Source organism: Muscardinus avellanarius (assembly GCF_963383645.1).
Source record: "Muscardinus avellanarius genome assembly, chromosome: 10".
In the NCBI taxonomy this organism is placed as follows: domain Eukaryota; kingdom Metazoa; phylum Chordata; class Mammalia; order Rodentia; family Gliridae; genus Muscardinus; species Muscardinus avellanarius.
Window position 1 is genome coordinate 3,459,080 of NC_137796.1, and position 20,408 is coordinate 3,479,487.

The following is a 20,408-nucleotide window of genomic DNA, read 5'->3' on the forward strand; positions in this document are numbered from 1 at the left end:
ATGTGCCTGTAATCCTAACACCTGGGAGGCTGAGACAGAAGGATCACAGGTCCAAGGACAGCCTCCGCAAAGTGAGGCCCTCAGCAACCTCCCAAGACCCTGTCTCCAAATAAAAAATAAAAATAGGGCTGGGGGTGTAGCTCAGAGGTAGAAGGCCCCTGGGTTCAATCCTCAGCCCCCTGCTCCCCCTCTCAAAAAAATAAAAAATCGCTGGTGAGGAGGAGAAAGCCACCAGTCTGGAGTCAGGAAGGCTGGTAAGAAGCCACCAAGAAACCAACCCGGGGACTGTTTTAAAAAGATGGAGCCGACTCAGGCCATGATTTTCCACAAGCAAACCCAATGGTTCTCCTGGACTAACTCTAAACCCAGGGAGGGATCTGATTCTCCTGCAGCGTAGACCACACCATAACCAGGCAGGCTGGGGGTGCAGCCCGCGTCCGGCAGCACAGACCCCCGCACCCCCAAGGTTCCCAGGTGGCAACTGGACCCTCTACCTGACCGGCTGACCTAGCCCCGCTCCGCTGCGCGGGGCTGGAGGACGGCCTCTCATAGCTACTGCAGCCCGCAGCGCACAGAGAGACGCCCAGGGGCTGAGCCGAGCCAAGCCCAGCTAAGGCTTTCATGAATTCCCCAAGTTTTCTTTTTAAGCTCGTAATCTTCAGATTTGGGGACGAAATTGAACAAAAACAGGTGCTACCTTGGGCCCCCCAGGGGAGTTCAGACGAGGTTCATTTCTTCCCTTTCTGCTAGTTTTTCTGCCTAAGAAGTCTTTGCATGGAGAGCACAGTCAAAATCTGAAGCCAGCGCTCACGGAAGCGGTGTGCTGCCCAGGCTGGCGGCGGAGGGTGGAATTTCACCTCCTGCAGGGAAACGCTGTTTGCAAAGGGGTATTTCATTTCACCGAGGGGTTCTGGTCTGGGCTTATGGAGAACTCGTACACGCCACAGAGCCAGGGCACACCGCACCCCTGAGCCTCAGGAACCTCTGGCAGGCCCCGGCCCACAAAAACAGGAAGAGAAGCCCTGCCAGCGTGTTGCTGTCTCTTGCTGCTCTGACACCAGAGGAGGGTTTTGTGGCCACAAGCGGAGCCGCTAACCTCGCTGAGGAATGTACCCAGGAACCCATGGCTCCCACTACTAAAAATAAAAAATGGGTCACTTGTAATCCCCACACTTGGGAGGCTGAGACAGGAGGATCGCACGGGTTCAAAGCCAGCCTCAGCTACTTAGTGAGGCTCTCAGCAACTTAGTGAGACCCTGTTTCCAAATAAAATATAAAGTAGGTCTGGGAGTATAGCCCGGAGGTAGAAAACCTCTGGGTTCCACCCCCAGTACCACCAGGAAAAAAAGAAAAAAAAAAAGGGGTCGGCTGAGAAAGGCACAGGGAATCCGGACGTTGTTTAACGGCCGTTTTTGAAAAGCGGCCCCTCTCTGGCTGTTCTCAGACATCTCCGTGGGGCCGTCCGCAATCAGGAGTTAAGAAAAAGTGGGCTTCAATCAGAATCGCTTGCAAAGCCAAGCCTGGGTGTGAATGCTGACCCCTCAACCAGCCCAGGGTGGGCCTGAGCCACAATGGGGAGGGGGTAAGGACAGGGTCTTGATTGATCAGTCCTCAATGAGACCAAAGGTCACGACAGAAGATAGACAGACGGGCCACGTGGACAAAAGTAAGGATGAAGACAAGACGGAGCTCGGGAGTTCCTGCGGAAGCCCGAGTTCTCAGCACTGCTGAGTACAAGCCACACGCAGGTGGCCATGAGCCACGGAGAGGGAGGACACGGGCCGGGACACCGCCAGCCCATTTGTCTGACCAGCAAACACTAAACCCATTTCCTCCACTGGCAGGGACGGACTGTGGTTTTTATTTTTAAATAACTAGTTTCTACTAGTTCCTGACACCTGCCCTGCACCTGTCCCCAGGGCCTCTTTCCACGCCCAAGGGGACACCACTTCCAGCTCTCACTCCTCTGTTCTCTGGGGGATGGAATCCTGGGCCGCTCCCCACAGGAGAACGCGTGGCAGGGACGGTCTTGGTGACAGTCCCCTTTGAGAAATGGAGGAGCTCTCTCAAGGGGAGAGGATACCGAGGTCGGGCCTGGGCACCGTTGTCCAGCCAAGGTCCTGGGGATGCCATCCGGCAACAGCGCAGGGATGAGCGTCCCCCTCGCCGAGGCCACAGAGGGGTGCTCTGTTCACGGGAAGTTTCCTGACCCTCTGTATCCCCCCACCCCCACCCCCAGAGACAAAAATACAAACGCAACCCCGCAGCACTGCCGAAGACGCCCCTCCGCACGGCGCCGGGCGCTCACTGCCGGACCGCAAAGATCCGGAAGGCCTTTCCGTCCCGGGGCGTGCTCAGGCTGGAAGAGAAGGGAGAGCCGTGTTACTGACAGCTGGGTGGGAGCGAGGGCCCAGGCCCAGCGGACGCCCCGCAGCTGGCCAGCGCAGTCAGGGACAGCTGGCCGGCCCCGTTTCCTCCGCAGATGTGCGTCGGTCTAAATCTAGGTCAAGGTTGTTAAGCAATTTTCTTTTAACTCAGAGATTGACGGGCGCGGCCCTTCGGATGGGACACAGCTTCTAAAACCTCTGCTTGCATTCCTCACCACCTGCCAACCGGATCACGGCCGCCTAGCCGAGGGGCTCACGGGCCCGGAGGCCGATGCACGGGCCGGTACCCCACGGGCTCTCCGTGCCGCCTGGCCCAGCGCCCACCCGCACCTCACGCCCTCCCCAGGCGGGGCTACTGCCACTGTCCCTGGTGTACAGGAGCAGAAACCCAGGTACTGAACCAGGGTCGCACGGCTAGCCACGCCGCCCCTCCGAGGAGCTGAATCCTTAGCTAACCAAAGGCGTTTCCCTTCTTAACAGTGTCATAGAATGAGAACAATGAAACCCAACCTTCCTATGAGTACAAGTCGGTAACTTGAAGGTTTTATAGGGTTGTGCAACGATCCGGCTGTAAATCAGCACGACAGCCCCAAGCCCCTCCGTGTCCCTTCACATCCTCACCCGGCCACCGCCGAGGCTTCCGTCCTGCCTGTCCCAAACACGTCACAAACACAAGACCACGCAACACGTGTGTATTGTTCTGCACCTGGCTCTGCCGCACACAGGCTGTTGGAGGCTCATGGATGTCAGAGATGACGTCAGAGATGACGTAGATGAATCAGAACAATCACTCCTTTTTATGGCTGAGTAATACTCCACTGGCTGGAGAGATGGCATCTGGTTTGCCCATTCCTCCACTGATGGCACCACATTCTCATCCTTCCCATTTTCTAGCTCTTGGGAATAAAACCGGTAAGAGCATTCAGCTGTGAGTTTGTCTTTTTTCGTATGTGTGTGTGGTCCTGGGGATGGAACCCAGGAGCATCTACCTCTGAGCTCCACCCCCAGCCCTGTTTTTTATTCTTTATTTTGAAACAGGGTCTCACTGAGTTGCAGAGGGCCTCACTAAATAGCCGAGGATGGCCGTGAACCACGATCCTCCTGTCTCAGCCTCCCAAGGACTGGGATTACAAGCATGCGCCACCACGCCCGGCTCAACCATGAGTTTTTATGCAAACAGATATTTTCTCTCTTTGGAGCACATACCAAGAAGCTAGATCGCTGGTTTCTATCTTAAATGTTCGTTTAGCTTTTTGAAGTCTGTCAAGCCAGTTTCTGCGGTGGCTGTACCACGTACGGTCCCGCCGGCAGGGCATGAGCATCCCGGCTTTGCACAGCGTAGCTCATTCTGTCCCTCTCGCGCCGTGCCCGCGGACGCAGCGGGTCTGACCGTGGTTTGAGCTTGCATTTCCCGGCGACCCACACCCCAGGGCGCCTTTCCACGTGCGTCTCAGCCACCTCTGTCCTCACTGGAGAACTGCCCGCTCAGAGGACGCTCCTAATCCTTCTCTGGTTTGCCTCACTACTGAGTTTTAAGAGTCTGTCTACAGCGGGGCATAACGGGGCACTCCCATAATCCAGCCCAGTGACTCGAGGCCGAGGCAGGAGGATGTCAAGTTTGAGGCCCGCCTCGGCAACTTAGCAAGACCCTGACTTGAATGGAAAATGGAAAAGGGCTGGGGATGCAGCTCGCGGTAGAACGACCCAGGTCAAATTCCCAGCTTTAAAAAAGATGTATATATAATCCTACACACATACACACAGACAGAGAGGATCCTTTATCAAATATATAGTTTGTAAAAATTTCTCCCAGTCTTTGGCATGTCATTTTCCTTTCTTTCTTTCTTCTCTTGCCGCTCTTTTATTATTTATTATTTTTTGGTACTGAGCTACGCCCCCAGCCCTATTTATGCTTTTATTTCAAAACATGGTCTCACTAAGTTGCAGAGGGCTTTGTCAAGTTGCAGAGGGCTCTGTCAAGATCGAATCTGCGCTCCTTCTATCCCAGCCTCCCAAGTACCAGGATCACAGGCATGTGCCACCACGCCTGTTCTTTTAATTTTCTTAATGGTGTCTTTTAAGGTCTACACATTTTAAATGGTAGCAAAGCCCAATCAGTCAATTTATCATCTCACTTAGAGTTTATGCTGTTAGCATTATATAAAAGAGAGAATTGCTTGATTCAAGATCACATATTTTTTCTAAGAGTTTTATCATTTTTAGCCCTTTTGAGTTTGTGCGTGGCACTGGGGGTTGAATCCAGGAGGGTTACCTCTGAGCCACAGCCCGGCTCTATTTTACTTTGTATTTTGAAACAGTTGCTCGGGCTGGTTTTGAACCCGCAATTCTCCCGTCTCCGCCTCCCAAGTACTTAGATTGCAGGCGTGCGTGCGACACTGCACCTTGACTCGGAGTTAGTTTTTATATTTGACACAAGCAAAGGTCCAGCTTCATAGTTTTTATAATAAATACAGAGCTAGCAGTACATATCCATATCAAAATTAAAGTGGAAAAGAATAATCCTAGCTGTGCTTTTTAACAGGTGATCCTGTACCTTGCTCTAAATTTTGAAGGCACAACCCCCCACACCCTTTCTTTTTATTCCACATTCTCCCCAAGGGCCATTGATAATAATTAATAATTCCACATATTTTGCCACCACTCACGGGGTTCACACAAACCCTGTATGCATTCTACTACATTCAAGCCACATAGAATATTTACCTGCACTTTCCTCTTTTTTGCTTAATAACATATCTCTTTTCTTTCTCTGTATGTAAATAACTTCCCAATCTTTTTTTCTGCTGTATCATATTCCATTGGGTTTTAATATTGTGTCACATTTATCTGGATCTCTAAGGATGAATATTTAGGTTTTTGGTTTTTTTGGTACTGGGGATGGAACCCAGGGGCCTTCTACCTCTGGGCTACACTCCCAGACCTATTTTTTAATATTTTATTTGGAAACAGGGCCTCTTAAACCAGCTGAGGCTGGCTTTGAACCTGCACGATCCTCCTGTCTCTGCCTCCCAAGCACAGGGATTACAAGCGTGCGCCGCCATGCCCGGCATGAATATTTAGTTCTTAGTAGTCATTTGCTTTGGAAAACGAGGTCATCATTGGCTGGGGAATTTTTGCACCTGTATATGAGTCCTAAGGACAAAAGCTCTGAGGAGGAGGACTGCTAGGTCCAAGCTCAGATACACTGTGGTCTTGGCAGCTGCTAATCTGCCTGTGATAAAGGTCCCAGCATCTGACAGCTCCCAGGGGCAGCGTGCGAGGCGGCCCGGCCCACAAGCCCTGAGTTTTCTGTTCTCAGCCAGTTGAAGGTGGGAGAACCTCCAGATAGCGTTCTGATCCACGCTCTGAGCACAAGGTTAATGGCTGAGTGGGGACTTACATGCATGGCTTTCCTGGGGCCCGCTCAGCACAGGCGGCCCCAGCTTGGACTTGACCTCTGGACTGGCCAGATGGCCCCGCCTGGCAGGCTGGGAAGATCTGCAGTCCTCCGGGGCGGCTGCTTGGAATTCCTGGCTGATTTTCCGTCTTTGCTTACGCGGCGCTGCGCTCTCGGCTACCCCGGGATTGAACTCTGTAAGCGCACATCAGACGGGCGAGCTCAGAGAGATGGTGCCGGGCAGAGAAGCCGAGAGCCAAGGCACGGCAGAACGCGGGCCGGGGGACTCCGTGACAAACTGCCCGGCTCAGCCAGCTGCACTGCGGTTTCTGGACAGCTCAGAGTGTCAGGGCCTTGCTCAGGTTTGGGGACTATAAGATTTCCCTGGCTGAGCCGGGTGTGGTGGCACACACTTGCAATCCCAGCATTTGGGAGGCTGAGACAGGAGGATCGCGGTTCACAGACAGCCTCAGCTACTTAGTGAGGCCTCTGCAACTCAGTGAGACCCTGTTTCAAAATAAAGAATAAAAAATAGGGCAGGGGGTATAGCCCAGAGGCCAAATGCCCCTGGATTCCATCCCCAGACCCTCCCCCCCCCAAAAAAAAAAGATTTCCCTGGCTCCTCAGCCCTGATGAAGGGTCCAGGAGAAGTGTGCAGGCCGGCGAGCTCCTGGGCCAGCCACGCAGGGACGATGACCAGGGCTCTGAAGCCCTGGATGGCCTCCTGACCTCCTGGGGGGCCGGAAGCTGCCCAGATGGGGTCACATTCACAGAGCCCAATAACCCTGACCAAAGAGCCTTTTGTCCTACTGCCCAGAGGAGAGTGCAGCCCAAGGGGCCGGCAATCTCGCAGGACCCACAAGGCGCCCTTCAAACGCCCGTCCACCTGAGGGCGCCGGGCACACATCCGTCCTCACCACCAGCCAGGTGTTGGTGTGCAGCCGTCCACACCTGCTGCTGGTCCCATCTGCTGCCTCGGGCTAAGAACCCCCAGGCCCCAGTGTGCAGACGCCCAAGAGCTTCCTAAGCTCCAGAGATGCGCGCACTGAGGCCGGCCGTGTCCAATTAGTGACTGAGTTGGCCAATTGCCGACAATCTTCCTGCCCGCCTCCCAAGTCTGGCCCTCAGACTCTGGCTGGGGGTGTAGCTCGGAGCTCAAATGGCCCTGGGTTCCATCCCCAGACCCAAAAAAAGGAAGTTGCCTAAGGAAATCCACAGGAAGTGCGCACGCTTGTGCAAAGATGTTCTTTCCAGACGGTTACAGTAAAAGAAAGAGGAAACAGGAAGCTGGGCGTGGCGGCGCACACCTGCAGCCCCAGTACTTGGGAGGCTGAGACAGGAGGATCGCAGGTGGAGGGCAGCCTCAGCTACCCAGCGAGATCCCAGCAACTCAGGGAGACCCTGTGTCAAAAACAAAAAGTCAAAAGAGCTGGGCTTTAGCTCCGAGGTCGACGCCCCTGGGTTGAACCCTAGGGCCACAGGAAGAGGAAGCGACCTGGAGGTCGGGCAGGGGTGGTGAGAAGACGGTCCTCCACACATGGAGGCCGACGACATGGTCCTCCCTTTTAAAACTGTGTCCATGTAAGCAGAAACGCCCTGGAGGGAAACAGCAAGGTGTTCACAGTGGCTGCTGGTGGCGGGGGTTAAGACTGTTCATGTCCTAAAATTACCTGCACCATCTCTTGAAGTTCTTCAGAGGGGTGGAGCAGGGGAAGAGGAGGAGGAGGAGGAGGAAGGAGAGGAGGAAGGAGAGGAGGGAAAGGGGGGAGGAAGGAGAGGAAGGGGAGGAAGGAGAGAAAGAGGAGGGAGAGGAGGGAAGATGGAGAGGAAGAGGAAGGAGAGGAGACAGAGGAAGAGGAGGAGAAAGGAGAGGGCGAGGAAGAGAAGGAAGAGGATGAGGTAGAAGAGGAGGAGGTAGAGAAGAGGAGGAAGGAGACAGGAGGAGGGAGAGGAGGAGGAAGGAGAGGCGTCGTTGTCAGCGGCAGCCAGGGAGAGGCCCACGGGAAGCCTGTGGGACCCTGGGAGCCCTCACCCTCCCCATGCGCTTGGTAGCACTGGGGCGAGCTGGCTCACCATGCCTCAGCATCCTGCGGCCATCTGGCACCTCAGAACAGGCCCGATGGGAGGGCGAGGGCCGCGACCCCTCAGCAGCACGGCCCGTCCCGGGGGCCGAGGAGCTGGCCCCATGGATGTGGGGGAGCCAGAGGTAGACAGGTGGAAGAGAAACACCTGGCACGTGTGCATGTGCGTGTACACATAGGTACGTACCCACCTACCAGGGATGGAGCCCAGTGCCATTCTACTCTGCACGACACTCCAGCCTTTTTTTATTTTCTCAACAGGGCCTCACTAAGTTGCTGAGGCTGACCTCCAACCTGAGATCCTCCTGTCTCAGCCTCCCAAGTGCTGGAATTACAGGGGGATGCCATCCTGTCTAGCTATTTAAAAATTTTTTTAATTTATCTTTTGTGTGGTACTGGGGGTGGAACTCAGGGACTTTCTACCTCCGGGCTATCCTCCCAGACCTATTTTTATATCTGATTTGGAAACAGGGTCTCACTAAGTTGCTGAGAGCCTCACTAAGTAACCAAGGCTGGCTTCGAACCTGTACGATCCTCCTGTCTCAGCCTCCCAAGTGCTGGGATTACAAGTGTGCGCCACCATGCCTAGCTTAAAAAACAAAAACAAAACCAAAACAAACATTTGTAAAGATAGGATCAAGTGCAACTCAGCACTCCAGGCTGCCCTGAGCCGCCCATGGAAGGGTCTGGGCCCATAGAACAAGACAAGCCAGTTGGAGGCCTGGGTGCCGGGTCTGCCAGCTCTGCTGATTGGGCGACCTTGGGTAAGCTGCGCGACCTCTCCTGCTGTGCTGTTCTTACTAATAAGACGGCGGTAACAGCAGTGCCTGCCTTGCAGCGCCGTCGTGGGGGCTGTTGAGTTAAAGCGGGTGGGACTGGCGAGCACTGGTCAAGCATTTGCTGCCAAGACATTTTCCAAATGGCATTGGAAGCCAAGCAGCCCGCTGGCCTGGTGCGGCCGGGAGAGAGCGCAGAGCCCATCAGACCTGGGCCAACAGCCCCGCGGCTTCCGCTTCTAGACTTTCTGGAAGATGCTCAGCCACCAATCCCTTGAGATTCCTAGAGCTGGCCGTCCAAGGTGCAGGCACCGCCAGCCAGCGGGGGCTAGAAAGGGGGCGTCCGAACCAAGGTGTGTGAAGTCCAGGCCAGACCCCAACCTTCTACGCAGAAAAGGAAGGCCCATTTCTTAACAACTTTGTATTGGTTACAGATGGAGATGACATTGCCATGGACACACTGAATTCAAATGTGTCCCGACACGTCCTTTCTTGTGCATTTTACTCTAGCGACTAGAAGTTTCAGAATCTGAAGCCAGGCGTGCGAGCCATGCCCGTACTTGGGAGATTGGGATGAGAGGCTCATGGGTTCGAGGCCAGCCTCAGCAATCCAGCAAGATCCCAGCAATCTATCTAGACCCTGCTTCGAAATAAGTAAACAGATTTGGGGGTACAGCTTGGAGGTAGGAGGTCCCTGGGTTCAATCTCCGGAGAGAAAGAGAGAGGGAGAGAGAGGAGAGAGGGAGAGGAGAAGAGAAACTAGGTTTGAGCACGTGCTCCTGAGACGCGCCTGGGTCCCGCCTCGGCAGGCGCTGGCCGCTTGAGGACGGGCGCGCCTCCCTCCGTCCCCGCTGCGTCCCAGCCCCTGGACGGTGCCCAGCTCGGAGGCGCCGCCCACTCTCTAGTCAGACAAAGTCCCCGCACGTGCCTCTCTGCACATGGTTAGATTTGGAAAGACCACGTGACCAAGAAGGCCGTGTCACCACTGGCATGCCCCCAATCTCTTTATAGCATCTGTCTTTAAAAATGGCTCTGAAAGCTGGGCATGGCGGCGCACGCCTGTAATCCCAGTACTCGGGAGGCTGAGACAGGAGGATCGCAGGTTCAAGACCAGCCTCGGCAAGGAGTGAGGTTCATCAACCTAGTGAGATCCTATTCTCAAATAAAAATAGGGCTAGGGGTGCAGCCCAGAGGTAGAATGCCCCTGGGCTCAATCCCTAGTGACACAGATGCACACACACACACACACACACACACACACACACACACACACACGCCCGCGCGCGGTTCTGGAAGCTGGGTCTGGTAGCGCACGCCTGTAATCCCAGTACTCAGGAGGCTGAGACAGGAGGATCGCAGGTTCAAGACCAGCCTCGGCAACTTAAGAGACCCTCAGCAACTCAGCAAGACCGTTTCAAATAAGGGGTGGCAGATAGAATGTTCCTGAGTTCAATCCCAAACACACATACACACACAAAATAGCCCTGGAAGCCAGGTACGGTGGCGCATACCTGTAATCTTAGTACTTGGGAGGCTGAGACAGGAGGATCGTACATTTGAAGCCGGACTCAGACACTGAGCGAGCCCGCATCAACTCAGCAAAACCTTGTTTCAAAATAAAAAATAAAATAGGATGGGGGGGTATAACTCAGAGGTAGAATTCTCCTGGGTTCAATCCCCACTGCCAAAACAAATAAACAAACGCTAACAAATCAAAAAAACCCAAAACAAAGGGTTCTGGACAGAGACATCCCGAGATACATAAGCTCCGAGGCCCCTCTCTCCCTGAGAATGCTCAGGCCCAGCCAAGGTCAAAGCCCGGGGCCACCCCACCTCTGCTCCCCTGTGAGCCAGCCCACCCTCCCCAGAAGCCTGTTTTCTCTTAAAGGGACACAGAGAGTTCCATGGAGTGGTGTCCTGGGACTTCTCTCCAGCCCGGTCAGGAAATTCCAGCTAATCAGGGCACCATTTCCCTCCCATTAAGTAAGTGGAATTTCCCTCCATTAAGCTCAGCTGAGAAGTCGGAACCATGAGGTCAGAGATGTGGCCTGGGAGAAGAATGAGCAGGACTCCGCAGGATAGAATAGAATCCACGGAGTCTACACAGGCAGGGGCCGCTGCCCAGAGCGCCCTGCGCGGCCGGGAGGTGCAGGAGTCCTCCCCAGGAAGCTGGGCGTGCTAGCCTCAAAGGCCTGGTTATCTTCTTGACTTAATTTTTCTTTTTCTTTTTTTTTTTTTTTTTTTTTTGTGGTACTCGGGGTGGAACCCAGGGACTTTCTACCTCCGGGCTAAACTTCCAGACCTATTTTTTTATATTTTATCTGGAAACAGGGTTTCACTAAGTTGCTGAGAGCCTACTCAGTAGCTGAGGCTGGCTTCGAACCTGTGATCCTCCTGTCTCAGCCTCCCAAGCACGGGGATTACAAGCGCGCACCACCACGCCCGGCTTAATTTTCCTTTTCTAAAGAGAGCCCCTCAAATACAAGAGCTAGCATGCCCCTGCCAGGGGCCAAACTGCCCTCTCTGTGCCCCTCCAAATCTACAGGTTGAGGTCCTCCCCCGAGACCTCGGCATGTGTGTTGAAGATGGGGCTCCACAGAGATGATTGTGGTGGAATTGGGGTCCCCTGCTCCAACCTGCCCAAGGTTGCTGTAAGCAGGCGGGAGCACAGACAGGAAGGAGCCGCCTGCCCACCTTGCCCTGGACCTCCGGCCTCTAGAACACGAGGAAATGGGCGTCTATCGCAGAAGCCTCTGGACTATGAGACCGCGTCACGGCAGCCCCAGAGATGCACATGGCCCCCAACCCCACCGGAGGTGACCGGTCCTCCCCTTTCAAGGCCTGGGCTGCTGTGAGCTCTCAGAGGAAGCCCCGGGCGGGCATGGGTCTGCGGGCTCCAGGGTCTGTGCGGGCGCTACCAACCACTGCCACGGGCATGAGAACAAATAAACACGCATTAGAGAGAACGGCCTGGCAGCCAGAACCAGGGCCGGGCCTTCTCAAAGGAACATTCTAGAGAGGGGCCTCCAAACCTCAGACGGCGCAGGCTCTGGCCCAGAGCATCGCTCCCGGGAATCTCGGGAAATTGGCATGATGCGTGCAGACGTTTCCCGGGAACGGTGCTCAGCATGGGGGATCGGCCCCCCAGGATGAAAACAGACCCCTGTCCCCAGCACAGAGTGCCGTGTGGCGCATCAACGAGACATAGAATTCCTGGCTGTCGTAGCTGATGGGGTAAATCAGGAGGTTTTAAGAGCACTATCTGTGAGCTCATAAGATACAGAGCAATCAGCTGGGCGTGGGGGCGCTCACCCCCAATCCCAGTACTTGGGAGGCTAACACGGAGGATCCTGGGTTCAAGGCCGACCTCAGCAATTTAGTGAGGCCCTCAGCAACTTAATGAGACCCTGTGTCCAGATAAAAAATAAAATGGGGCTGGGGTGTAGCTGGATCCAATCCCTAGTGCCCCCTCACACACACAGATACAGCGTGGATCTTTGTGTGATGACAGAACCCTATTCACAGCCGGTCAGCCCTACCATGAGCGCTATCATCCCCACCCAGGCTGGGCGCAGGGCTGCTGCCCTCCGGGTTGCACGGGTGAGGAAACCGAGGGCCCGGGAGCCAGGAGGCTTATTCAAAGTCACGAGGCTGGTAATGCAGGGCCAGATCAGCTGTGCGACAGATGTTCTGCCCGTGTCCCTGCAACGCCACGGAACCCCAACCGTGGGGAGCTGGGCGGGGCTGTTGTGCAACTCCGCTCTGACCCCATGTGTTAATGGGGGGAGCACGTGTGCACACGCTCACACACAGGAAAGGGACCAGAGGGCGCACCAGCATGGTTATTTGTTTTCCTTTGGGTTTATCTGATGTTTCTACAGTTTCTCAATTTCTTACGAAAACACGCATCGGTAATAGGAAGTTTGAAAAAAAAAAGAGTTTACACTTTGTAAAAATGAAAAGAAGAAGAAAAGAACCCAGGCCTCGCCAGGGCATCCTGTGAGAGCCGGGCAAGCGCACCCGGTGTGCAGGGAGGCCGGGCCTACCTTTCGGACTGGACGCCGTTCCTGAGCGAGCCCACGTAGCTCTTCTTCTTGTCCACGGGCATCAGGTCCACGTAGCCCCCGCGTTCGTTCCCGATGACGCCCGCGTGCACGGCTGCCCGGCAGATGCCAGACGTCTAGGAGCACAGGAAGGCGCCGTCAGTGCTGGGGATGCCGGCGCCCGGTCCTCCCGGCTGGGGCTCAGCCATTACTGGGCCCATGGGTAGGGTGACCACATCGGCCCCAGGAAATGTCCAGTGCTCGCTGGGTTCCCCGGCGGGCTCGCCAATACGCCTGACTATATCCATTCATCCACTCAACAAATAACTATCTGAGCGCCCGTGATGCGCCAGGCCATCTGTGCCACGGAGGGATAGGCACGTACTGCCCGCCCCACCAGCAGCGCAGCACCTCCCCAGCGGTTCCAGATGTGAGTGCATGGGTAGAGGGGGCGCCTTGAAGACGCGGATTCCAATGGCACCCCAAGCTAGCGAGCGTCCGTCCTCAGAACCGCGGACGGCAGCCTTCCTGGGGATCTGCCCTCGGGCTCCAGCCGCTGCCTGTCCTGCGAAGGCCAGGCCGCCCAAGGTGGGCGCTGCCAACGCGGACCAAGAAAAACCACCCTGAACCAAGAAACTTCCCTGGGAAGTTCACGCTGCCCTCAAAAAGACGACACGCACCCACTCACGCTCCAGGCTTGAAAGCCGGTTTCTCGCTTTCCTGACCGATTTACCTGTTGCGGAAGGCCCTGTGCAAGCAGAGTGGCATGCACAGATAAGGGGAGGTTTCAGCCCAAGAGGGCCCCGGGGCAGATGCAAGGCCCTGGGGTTGTAAGCGGAGCTCTACAGGTCAGGAGGGGCTGGGGCAGGAAAGCCAAGGCAGCACCTGGCTTCATTCACTGTCTGCACAAGAGAGCACCCAGGACTTCAGACCCTCAGAGGGGCCTGTGCCCCTGGAAGGTTAAGAGGCCATGAATTTGTACCCATCTCAAAGAGAAGCAGGGTTTTTTTTTTTTTTTTTTTAAATGAAATGATTCGCGTGGTGGCGCACGCTTGGAATCCCAGCATTCGGGAGGCTGAGACAGGAGGATTGAGGTTCGCGGCCAGCCTCAGCTACTTGGTGAGGCCCTCTGCAACTCAGTGAGACCCTGTTTCTAAATAAAGAATAAAAACTAGGGCTGGGGTGTAGCTCAAAGGTAGAATGTCCCTGGGTTTCATACCCAGACCCATGAAAAGAAAGAGAAAGAAAGAAAGAAAGAAAGAAAGAAAGAAAGAAAGAAAGAAAGAAAGAAAGAAAGAAAGAGGAAGGAAGGAAGGAAGGAAGGAAGGAAGGAAGGAAGCAGTCCTTAAAGGTTTCCTCTGAAATTGGCCCTGGCGGAGGTGGGTTTTGTAATCGAGAACAAAGCGTTTACTGTTGTCCCTGGCGCTGGCTCGTGGGAAGGGGTTTTCGTTCTGTCTCTCAGAGCACTGCTCACTCCGCCTCCTGCACTAGCTGAAGCGGGGCCTCGGGGCTGTTTCCCGATGCAACAGGTGCCAGGAGGGGCGATCCCACCAGCCCTCTGTGAGCCTGCAAGGGAGGGCACTCTGCAGGGCTGGGGCCAGGGCCTTGCTCCATCCCAGAGGCTCCCTGCACGTCAGAGACACCCAGGTTTCCTGTGATTACGCGGAGCCGCAGGCAGAGATGTAAAAATGCCAGGCCCATGTTGGATCTGGTCGGGGACACCCACGGCTGGCAGCAAAGGCGTCCCCTCCTCTTCCTGCCTTCCTGTTAGTCCATCTGCATAGGGCGCAGCAATAAGGGAAAAAAAGGTGTGGGGACCACTGAGGACGATCGAGGGCTTACTGCAGGCCAAAACGCAGGAAGTTCTCTCAGGATAAGACAGATACCGCCACTGAAAAGCAAAGCCCACGTCACCACCGCCCACGGGGCCTCTCCAGGGACGTCATCTCCAGCCTCGTGACCTCAGATGGAGCATCGGCACCACCTGCGGACACCTGAGACACGGGGACACTCGGGCTGCCCAGGCCCACTGAGTCACGGTCACTGTTACGGGAGGGGCCCGGGAAAATGGTTCGAATCTGCGCTCCGGGGGTTCTGACTTACACACAGCATGAGAACTTGCCCAAGCTGCAAGGGGGAGTGGGAAGGAGAACTGAGGTGCAGAGGGGAAGCCTCGCCTCACGTCCCGCTCTGGTAAGTCAGGCCCCGCTCTCAGGGCCCGCCGTGCCACAAAGCCAGGGCCGGCCAAGAGAGGCGCTTTTGGTGAACAGGCGAGGGCTGCAGGCACTGCTAGGCCCTTCGGAGGTCTGCAAGAGTGCGCCCAAAATAAATCTCTTAGCTAAACAGACATTTTCCAAAAGCCATCATCATTTCCCAGAACACAGAGTGACCCAGAAACCAGGGCCAGAAAAGAGTCTCCAGAACGGAGGCGGCTTTCTTCCTCCCCGCCCTCCCTCCCTCTCTACCTTTTCCTCTTTTTTGTGTCCTGTGGGGCGGGGGGTACTGGGGATGGAAGCCAGGAGCATTCTCCTTCTAAATGACACTCCCAGCCCAATTTTATTTATTTTTATTTATTTAATTTTTTTGTGGTACTGGGGATGGAACCCAGGAGCATTCTATCTTCAAGCTACACCCCAGCCCTATTTTTTATTCTCTACTTAGAAACAGGGTCTCACTGAGTTGCAAAAGGGCCTCACTAAGTAGTAGTTGAGGCTGTTCTCAAGCCTGGAACCTTCTGTCTCAGCCTCCCAAATGCTGGGATTGCAAAGCATACACCACCACGCCCGGCTATATGTTTCCTTAACAAACGCCGATGGAGCGATTTTTGTACACCAGATCATTAGCCCTGTAGTTCCGAAAGCTCAGAACCCCAGGGAACATGCCCTTAGCCTCGCTCCGGTTTCCACCTGCATGCCTGAGCGCGGCGTGGTCACAAGTACAGGTCAGCCCGAGACGGGAGGGAAGAGCCGGAAGACCAGACACACCCTCCTGTGCCCCTCGCCTCTGCCAGTCGCGCTCCGTGACTTGGGGAAGGTTATTCTGAGCCCTGTTTTCTTTCCATGAAGAAGGTGGTACAGATACCTAGAGACTGTTTTACTAAAGCTCCTAAAACACCCTAGGTATTGAGTTAAAACAGCTTCGTATTAGTATCTATATCAAGTTTCTTTGCAAGTCTAACGTTTTTGCTTTCTGTGTTTACCTGCCGTGTTGCTTGATGCGTATGGGTTTGTTTTTCATACCTTCTCTGTCATGTGTACTTTCGGTGTTACTGCACAGGGACTCCCGTTTCCAGTTCGCTACCTTGAAGTATAAGTTCCACTTTATCAGCTGGTCCTGTGGCCACTCCTTCTGCCTGCTTGAATTTTCCTAAAATAGCTTTGTCTATCCTTTTACTTTGAAATCATCGGGAAACCACAAGCTCCGCTTTTTAATGGCAAGACTTGGTTTGAGCATTTAGTGTAACAATCAACATGTATTATTCCTTCTTTAAAAAAAAAATCTAGCCGGGGGTGGTGGCGCACGCTTGTAATCCCAGCGGCTCTTAGCAATTTAGTGAGACACTGTTTCCAAATAAATTATAAAATAGGTCTGGGAGTATAGCCTGGAGGTAGAAAAGCCCCTGGGTTCCGCCCCCAGTTCCATAAAAAAAAAATCTTTTAGAATTCAATTTTAGCTGAATAGCACCCAAGAAAAAAAGTCTGATTTAAAGAGGAAAGAAAAAGGACAAGGGAAAGCTTAGTCATGAAGGTTGCCTTGACCTCACAGAGCCAGACGACCTCACAGTCACAGGAATCTGGAAGAATTGAAGGCAGATGCCGGTGGAGAGAGGGTGAGACCCAAAAGAGGACCCAGAACGGCAGAGGGAAATGTCAGCTGGAGACCTGTGACGGCAATCTGACCACAGAGATTGAGATCTAGGAGGTCCCCGAACTACAGAACCCCAGAGCTGGCCTGTTCTGACCTGGCAAGCCCCACGCCTGTGCCAGCAGACCCGGGGCCACAGGTGCGTCTCCTGGGTCGACAGAGCCCTGGGCCCCGGACGGCGGGAGGGGCCAGGCCAAGTCCTAGAGCAGTCACTTGGGAAGAGCCGGAGGACGCTCGCTTGTTGGGGCGAGGGCGGGAGACCGAGGGAGAGCCCCACCATGATAACAGAGGTCGTTAGCGCAGAGTCGAGGAGGATGGCCGTGTGCAGCTCAGCGCATGCCCAGCCAGGAAGAAATGCAACAGAAGAGGCAGCCACTTTCTAGAAACTCAACACATGTGCTGGAAGATGGTTAAGTTCCCAGGAAAATGAAACGTAAAAACCTTTCAACCCTGGGGGGGCAAATGCAGGGTGAGATGCCCCGTCCCTGCCCGTGCACAGCGAGGGGCTAAGCCCTCTGCCAGTGGGTAACTGCGGCAGCTGACACAGAAATGAGTCGTCTAAACCTGGCCAGAGGCGCGGGGTAAAAGCTCGGGCTTCCGAATCCGGAGCCCAGGGCTCGGCTTCTGAGGCCCTAATAGGCAGGCGCCGGCATACTCACATCTGCATAGATGTTGGATCCCACCACCGGGGCCCAGTAGGACGGCTCATCCTTACAGTTTGAGGGACAACGGACTCTGCGAAAGAAACGGGATTTAAGGGGTGGGGACGGTCAGCTGAAAGCAGGGCTCCAGAGCGGTTTTCTGTATCTGAATTTCCAGGTGTAGGGCCTCATGCAGAGGGGACAGGAGCTACATTTTGCTCTTTAAAAGAGACAATACCAGCCGGGCGCGGTGGCCATGCTTGTCATCCCCACACTGGGGAGGCGGAGACAGGAGGATCGCGCAGGTACGAAGCCAGCCGCGCTGGCTTAAGAGACCCTGTTTCCAAATAAAAAAGTATAAAAGTAGGTCTGGGAGTGTAGCCCGGAAGTAGAAGGGTTTCCAAAAACCCCAGTACCACAAAGAGAGAGAGAGAGAGAGAGAGAGAGAGAGAGAGAGAGAGAGAGAGAGAGATATGATACCTGAGACAGGAGGATCCCATTTCAAGGCCAACCTTAGCTACTTAATGAGGTCCTCTGCAAGCCAGTGAGACCCTGTTTCAAAATAAGGAATAAAAAAATAGGGCTGGGGGTATATCTTGGAGGGAGCATGTCCCTGGGTTCCATCCCCAGTAAAAAAGAGAGACAGACAGACAGACAATAGCTAGCCGGGCATGGTGGTGCACACCTGTAATCCTAATACTTGGGAGGCTAATTAATACAGGAGGATCCCAGGTTCATGAGTAGCTCAGCAGCTTATTGAGACTCTTAGCAATCTTGTGAAACCCTGTTTTAACATAAAAAATAGAAAGGGCTGGGGATGTAGCTCGGAGATAGAAAGCCCCTGGGTTCCATCCCCAGTACTGCAAAAACAAAATAAGAAAAGAAAGACTATACTGGCCGGGCACGGTAGCACCCCGTCTGTAATCCTCGTACTAGGGAGGCAGAGACAGTATGAGCGCATGTTCGAGGCCGGCCTCGGCGATTTCGTGAGCTCCTGCTTCAAAATAAAAAGCAAAACGGGCTGGAGGTAGGTGTGGCTGAGAGGCTCCTGGGTTCAATCCCCAGCACTAAAAGAAAGAAAGAGAGACAGACAGACAGACAGAGAGACAGAGAGACAAGCAGACAATGCTGCCGGGCGCAGCAATGCACAAGTCTAACTCTAGTTGTCCTTGGGAAGCTGAGACAGGATCTCGGGTTCAAGATCAGCTAGAGCAAAGTAGCAAGACTGTTTGGAAATAAAAGATAAAAAGGGCTGGGGATGTGACTCGGAGGTAGAAAGCCCCTGGGTTCACTTCCCAGGACCACACACATACACAGAGAGGGAGAGAAGACTATCGTCTCCCATCCCCGCAGGAGCAAAGATGCTCCTGCCTTTCTTAAACGGTGCGTGGAGAATTTAAAACCCCCGTAGGAAAAAAGGTGGGCACAGGAAGGAAGGGAAAGGGGGTAAAAACCCAGGAGGGATGGAGTGGGCGTTGTGAACTGCGCCCTCCCCAGCCTGGGTGCCGCCAGCTCACACGTGGGCACAGCACGCAGATTCTGATCAATGACTGCTTGGCAGGCCTCCGCCCCGAGGTGGGGAGGAAGGGGTGGGGCCTCACCTCGGTGACTCACGGATCGTCCAAGGCTTGCTGATAACCCCAGGGGATGTTTAGGTCACTGGGCTCTGAGGCCAGCGCCCACCCACCTGAGGGACAGCCCAGCCCGGGATGGAGAGCAAGCCTCGCCCTGGGGCCGGGCGGGCCCAGGTGGATGGAAAGCTCCAACCCGGAAAACCAGGAGCTGCGCTTAAGAAAAGGTCTTTTGTGTTGATCTGGAAAGGTCTGCCGCAGGCCAGGGATTGAAAAAAAATGGCAGCTGGAAACCATCTGGCCTGAGAGGGAAGGAAGCCAGGTGGCAGGATTGAAAGGCTTCTTACAGGGAAGGGAACAGAAGGGCAGGGCAGGGCGAAAGCGTGCGTGCGTGCGTGCGTGCGTGCGTGCGTGCGTGTGTGTGTGTGTGTGTGTATTTTATTTAATTATTTTGTGGCTCTGAGGATGGAACTCAGGGGCATTCTACCTCCAAGCTACACCCCCAGCCCTGTTTTTTATTCTTTATTTGGAAACAGGATCTCACTGAGTTGCGGAGGGCCTCACTAAGTAGCTGAGGCTGGCCATGAACCATGATCCTCCTGCCTCAGGCTCCCAAATGCTGGGATTACAAGCGTGCACCATCACACCTGGCTGTGTATACTTTATTTTTTTATTTTTATTTTTGCAGTACTGGGAATTGAACCCAGAGGCATTCTGCCTCCGAGCTACACCCCAGACCTATATTTTTTTAATTCTTTATTGAAACAGGGTCTCACTGAGTTGCAGAGGGCCTCACTAAGTAGCTGAGGATGTCTGTGAACCATGATCCTCCTGTCTCAGCCTCCCAAATGCTGGGATTACAAGTGTGCGCCACTCCCAGCTCCTATTTTATTTCTTATTTGGAAACAGGATCTCACTAGGTTGCTAAGAGCCTCACTAAATGGCTGAGAGTGTCCTCAAATCTGCAATCCTCCTGTCTCAGTTGCCTTAAGTACTAGGATTATAAGCATGCACCACCACGTCCAGCTGTGTGTATACTTTTTAAAAAAAGAATTTGGGAGTCTAAGAACTCTCCATTTTTCCTGCTGCTCCTGGAAGGGCAGGCCAGAAACGGACATTTCAGACATGTGCGCTCTGCCAAATTTTTCTTTGTGTTTGTATTTTCTAAAATTCCTTCCGCTTCTCTCAAAAATCCTCTAAATTTATGAAAAAGGCCGCTCTCCCCCTGAGAAGATTCAAGGGCGATCACCCAGAGGACAGAGGGAGCCAGGGAGCGGGCTCGGGGAGAAGGGCACCACAGAATTCAAATACTTATGCTGGGTGGATTTCGCCAGAGACCTCAGCAAGGGTCACTTTTTAAAAGCTACTTCGAGAGCGAGCCATGGAAAACACTACAGGTTGCCAGGCATGGTGGAGCATGCCAAGTATTGGAGTAATCCCAATGCTTGGGAAGCTGAGACAGGAGGATCGCAGGTGGAGGTCAGCGTCAGCAGTGTAGTGAGACTCTCGTCAACCTAAGACCTTGTTTCCAAATTAAAATAAATAAATAGGCCGGGCGTGGTGGCACACGCTTGTAATCCCCGCGCTTGGGAGGCAGAGACAGGAGGATCGCGCAGGTTCGAAGCCAGCCGCGCGCGCTGGCTTAGGA

The 20,408-nt window shown here is 54.2% G+C and overlaps 1 protein-coding gene across 1 annotated transcript in view; it reads right to left on the bottom strand.

Annotated features, from left to right (window-relative positions):
- Nucleotides 1–2,304: 2,304 nt before the first annotated feature.
- Nucleotides 2,305–20,408, bottom strand: part of CRISPLD2 (cysteine rich secretory protein LCCL domain containing 2) — a gene marked incomplete at both ends in the record, with an annotated part of 45,611 nt that continues 27,507 nt past the window's right edge. The window contains 3 exons of the mRNA XM_080703452.1: nt 2,305–2,359; nt 12,688–12,821; nt 17,208–17,283. Coding sequence (XP_080559578.1) covers nt 2,305–2,359; nt 12,688–12,821; nt 17,208–17,283 — 265 coding nt within the window. The remainder of the gene's footprint in view (nt 2,360–12,687; nt 12,822–17,207; nt 17,284–20,408) is intronic.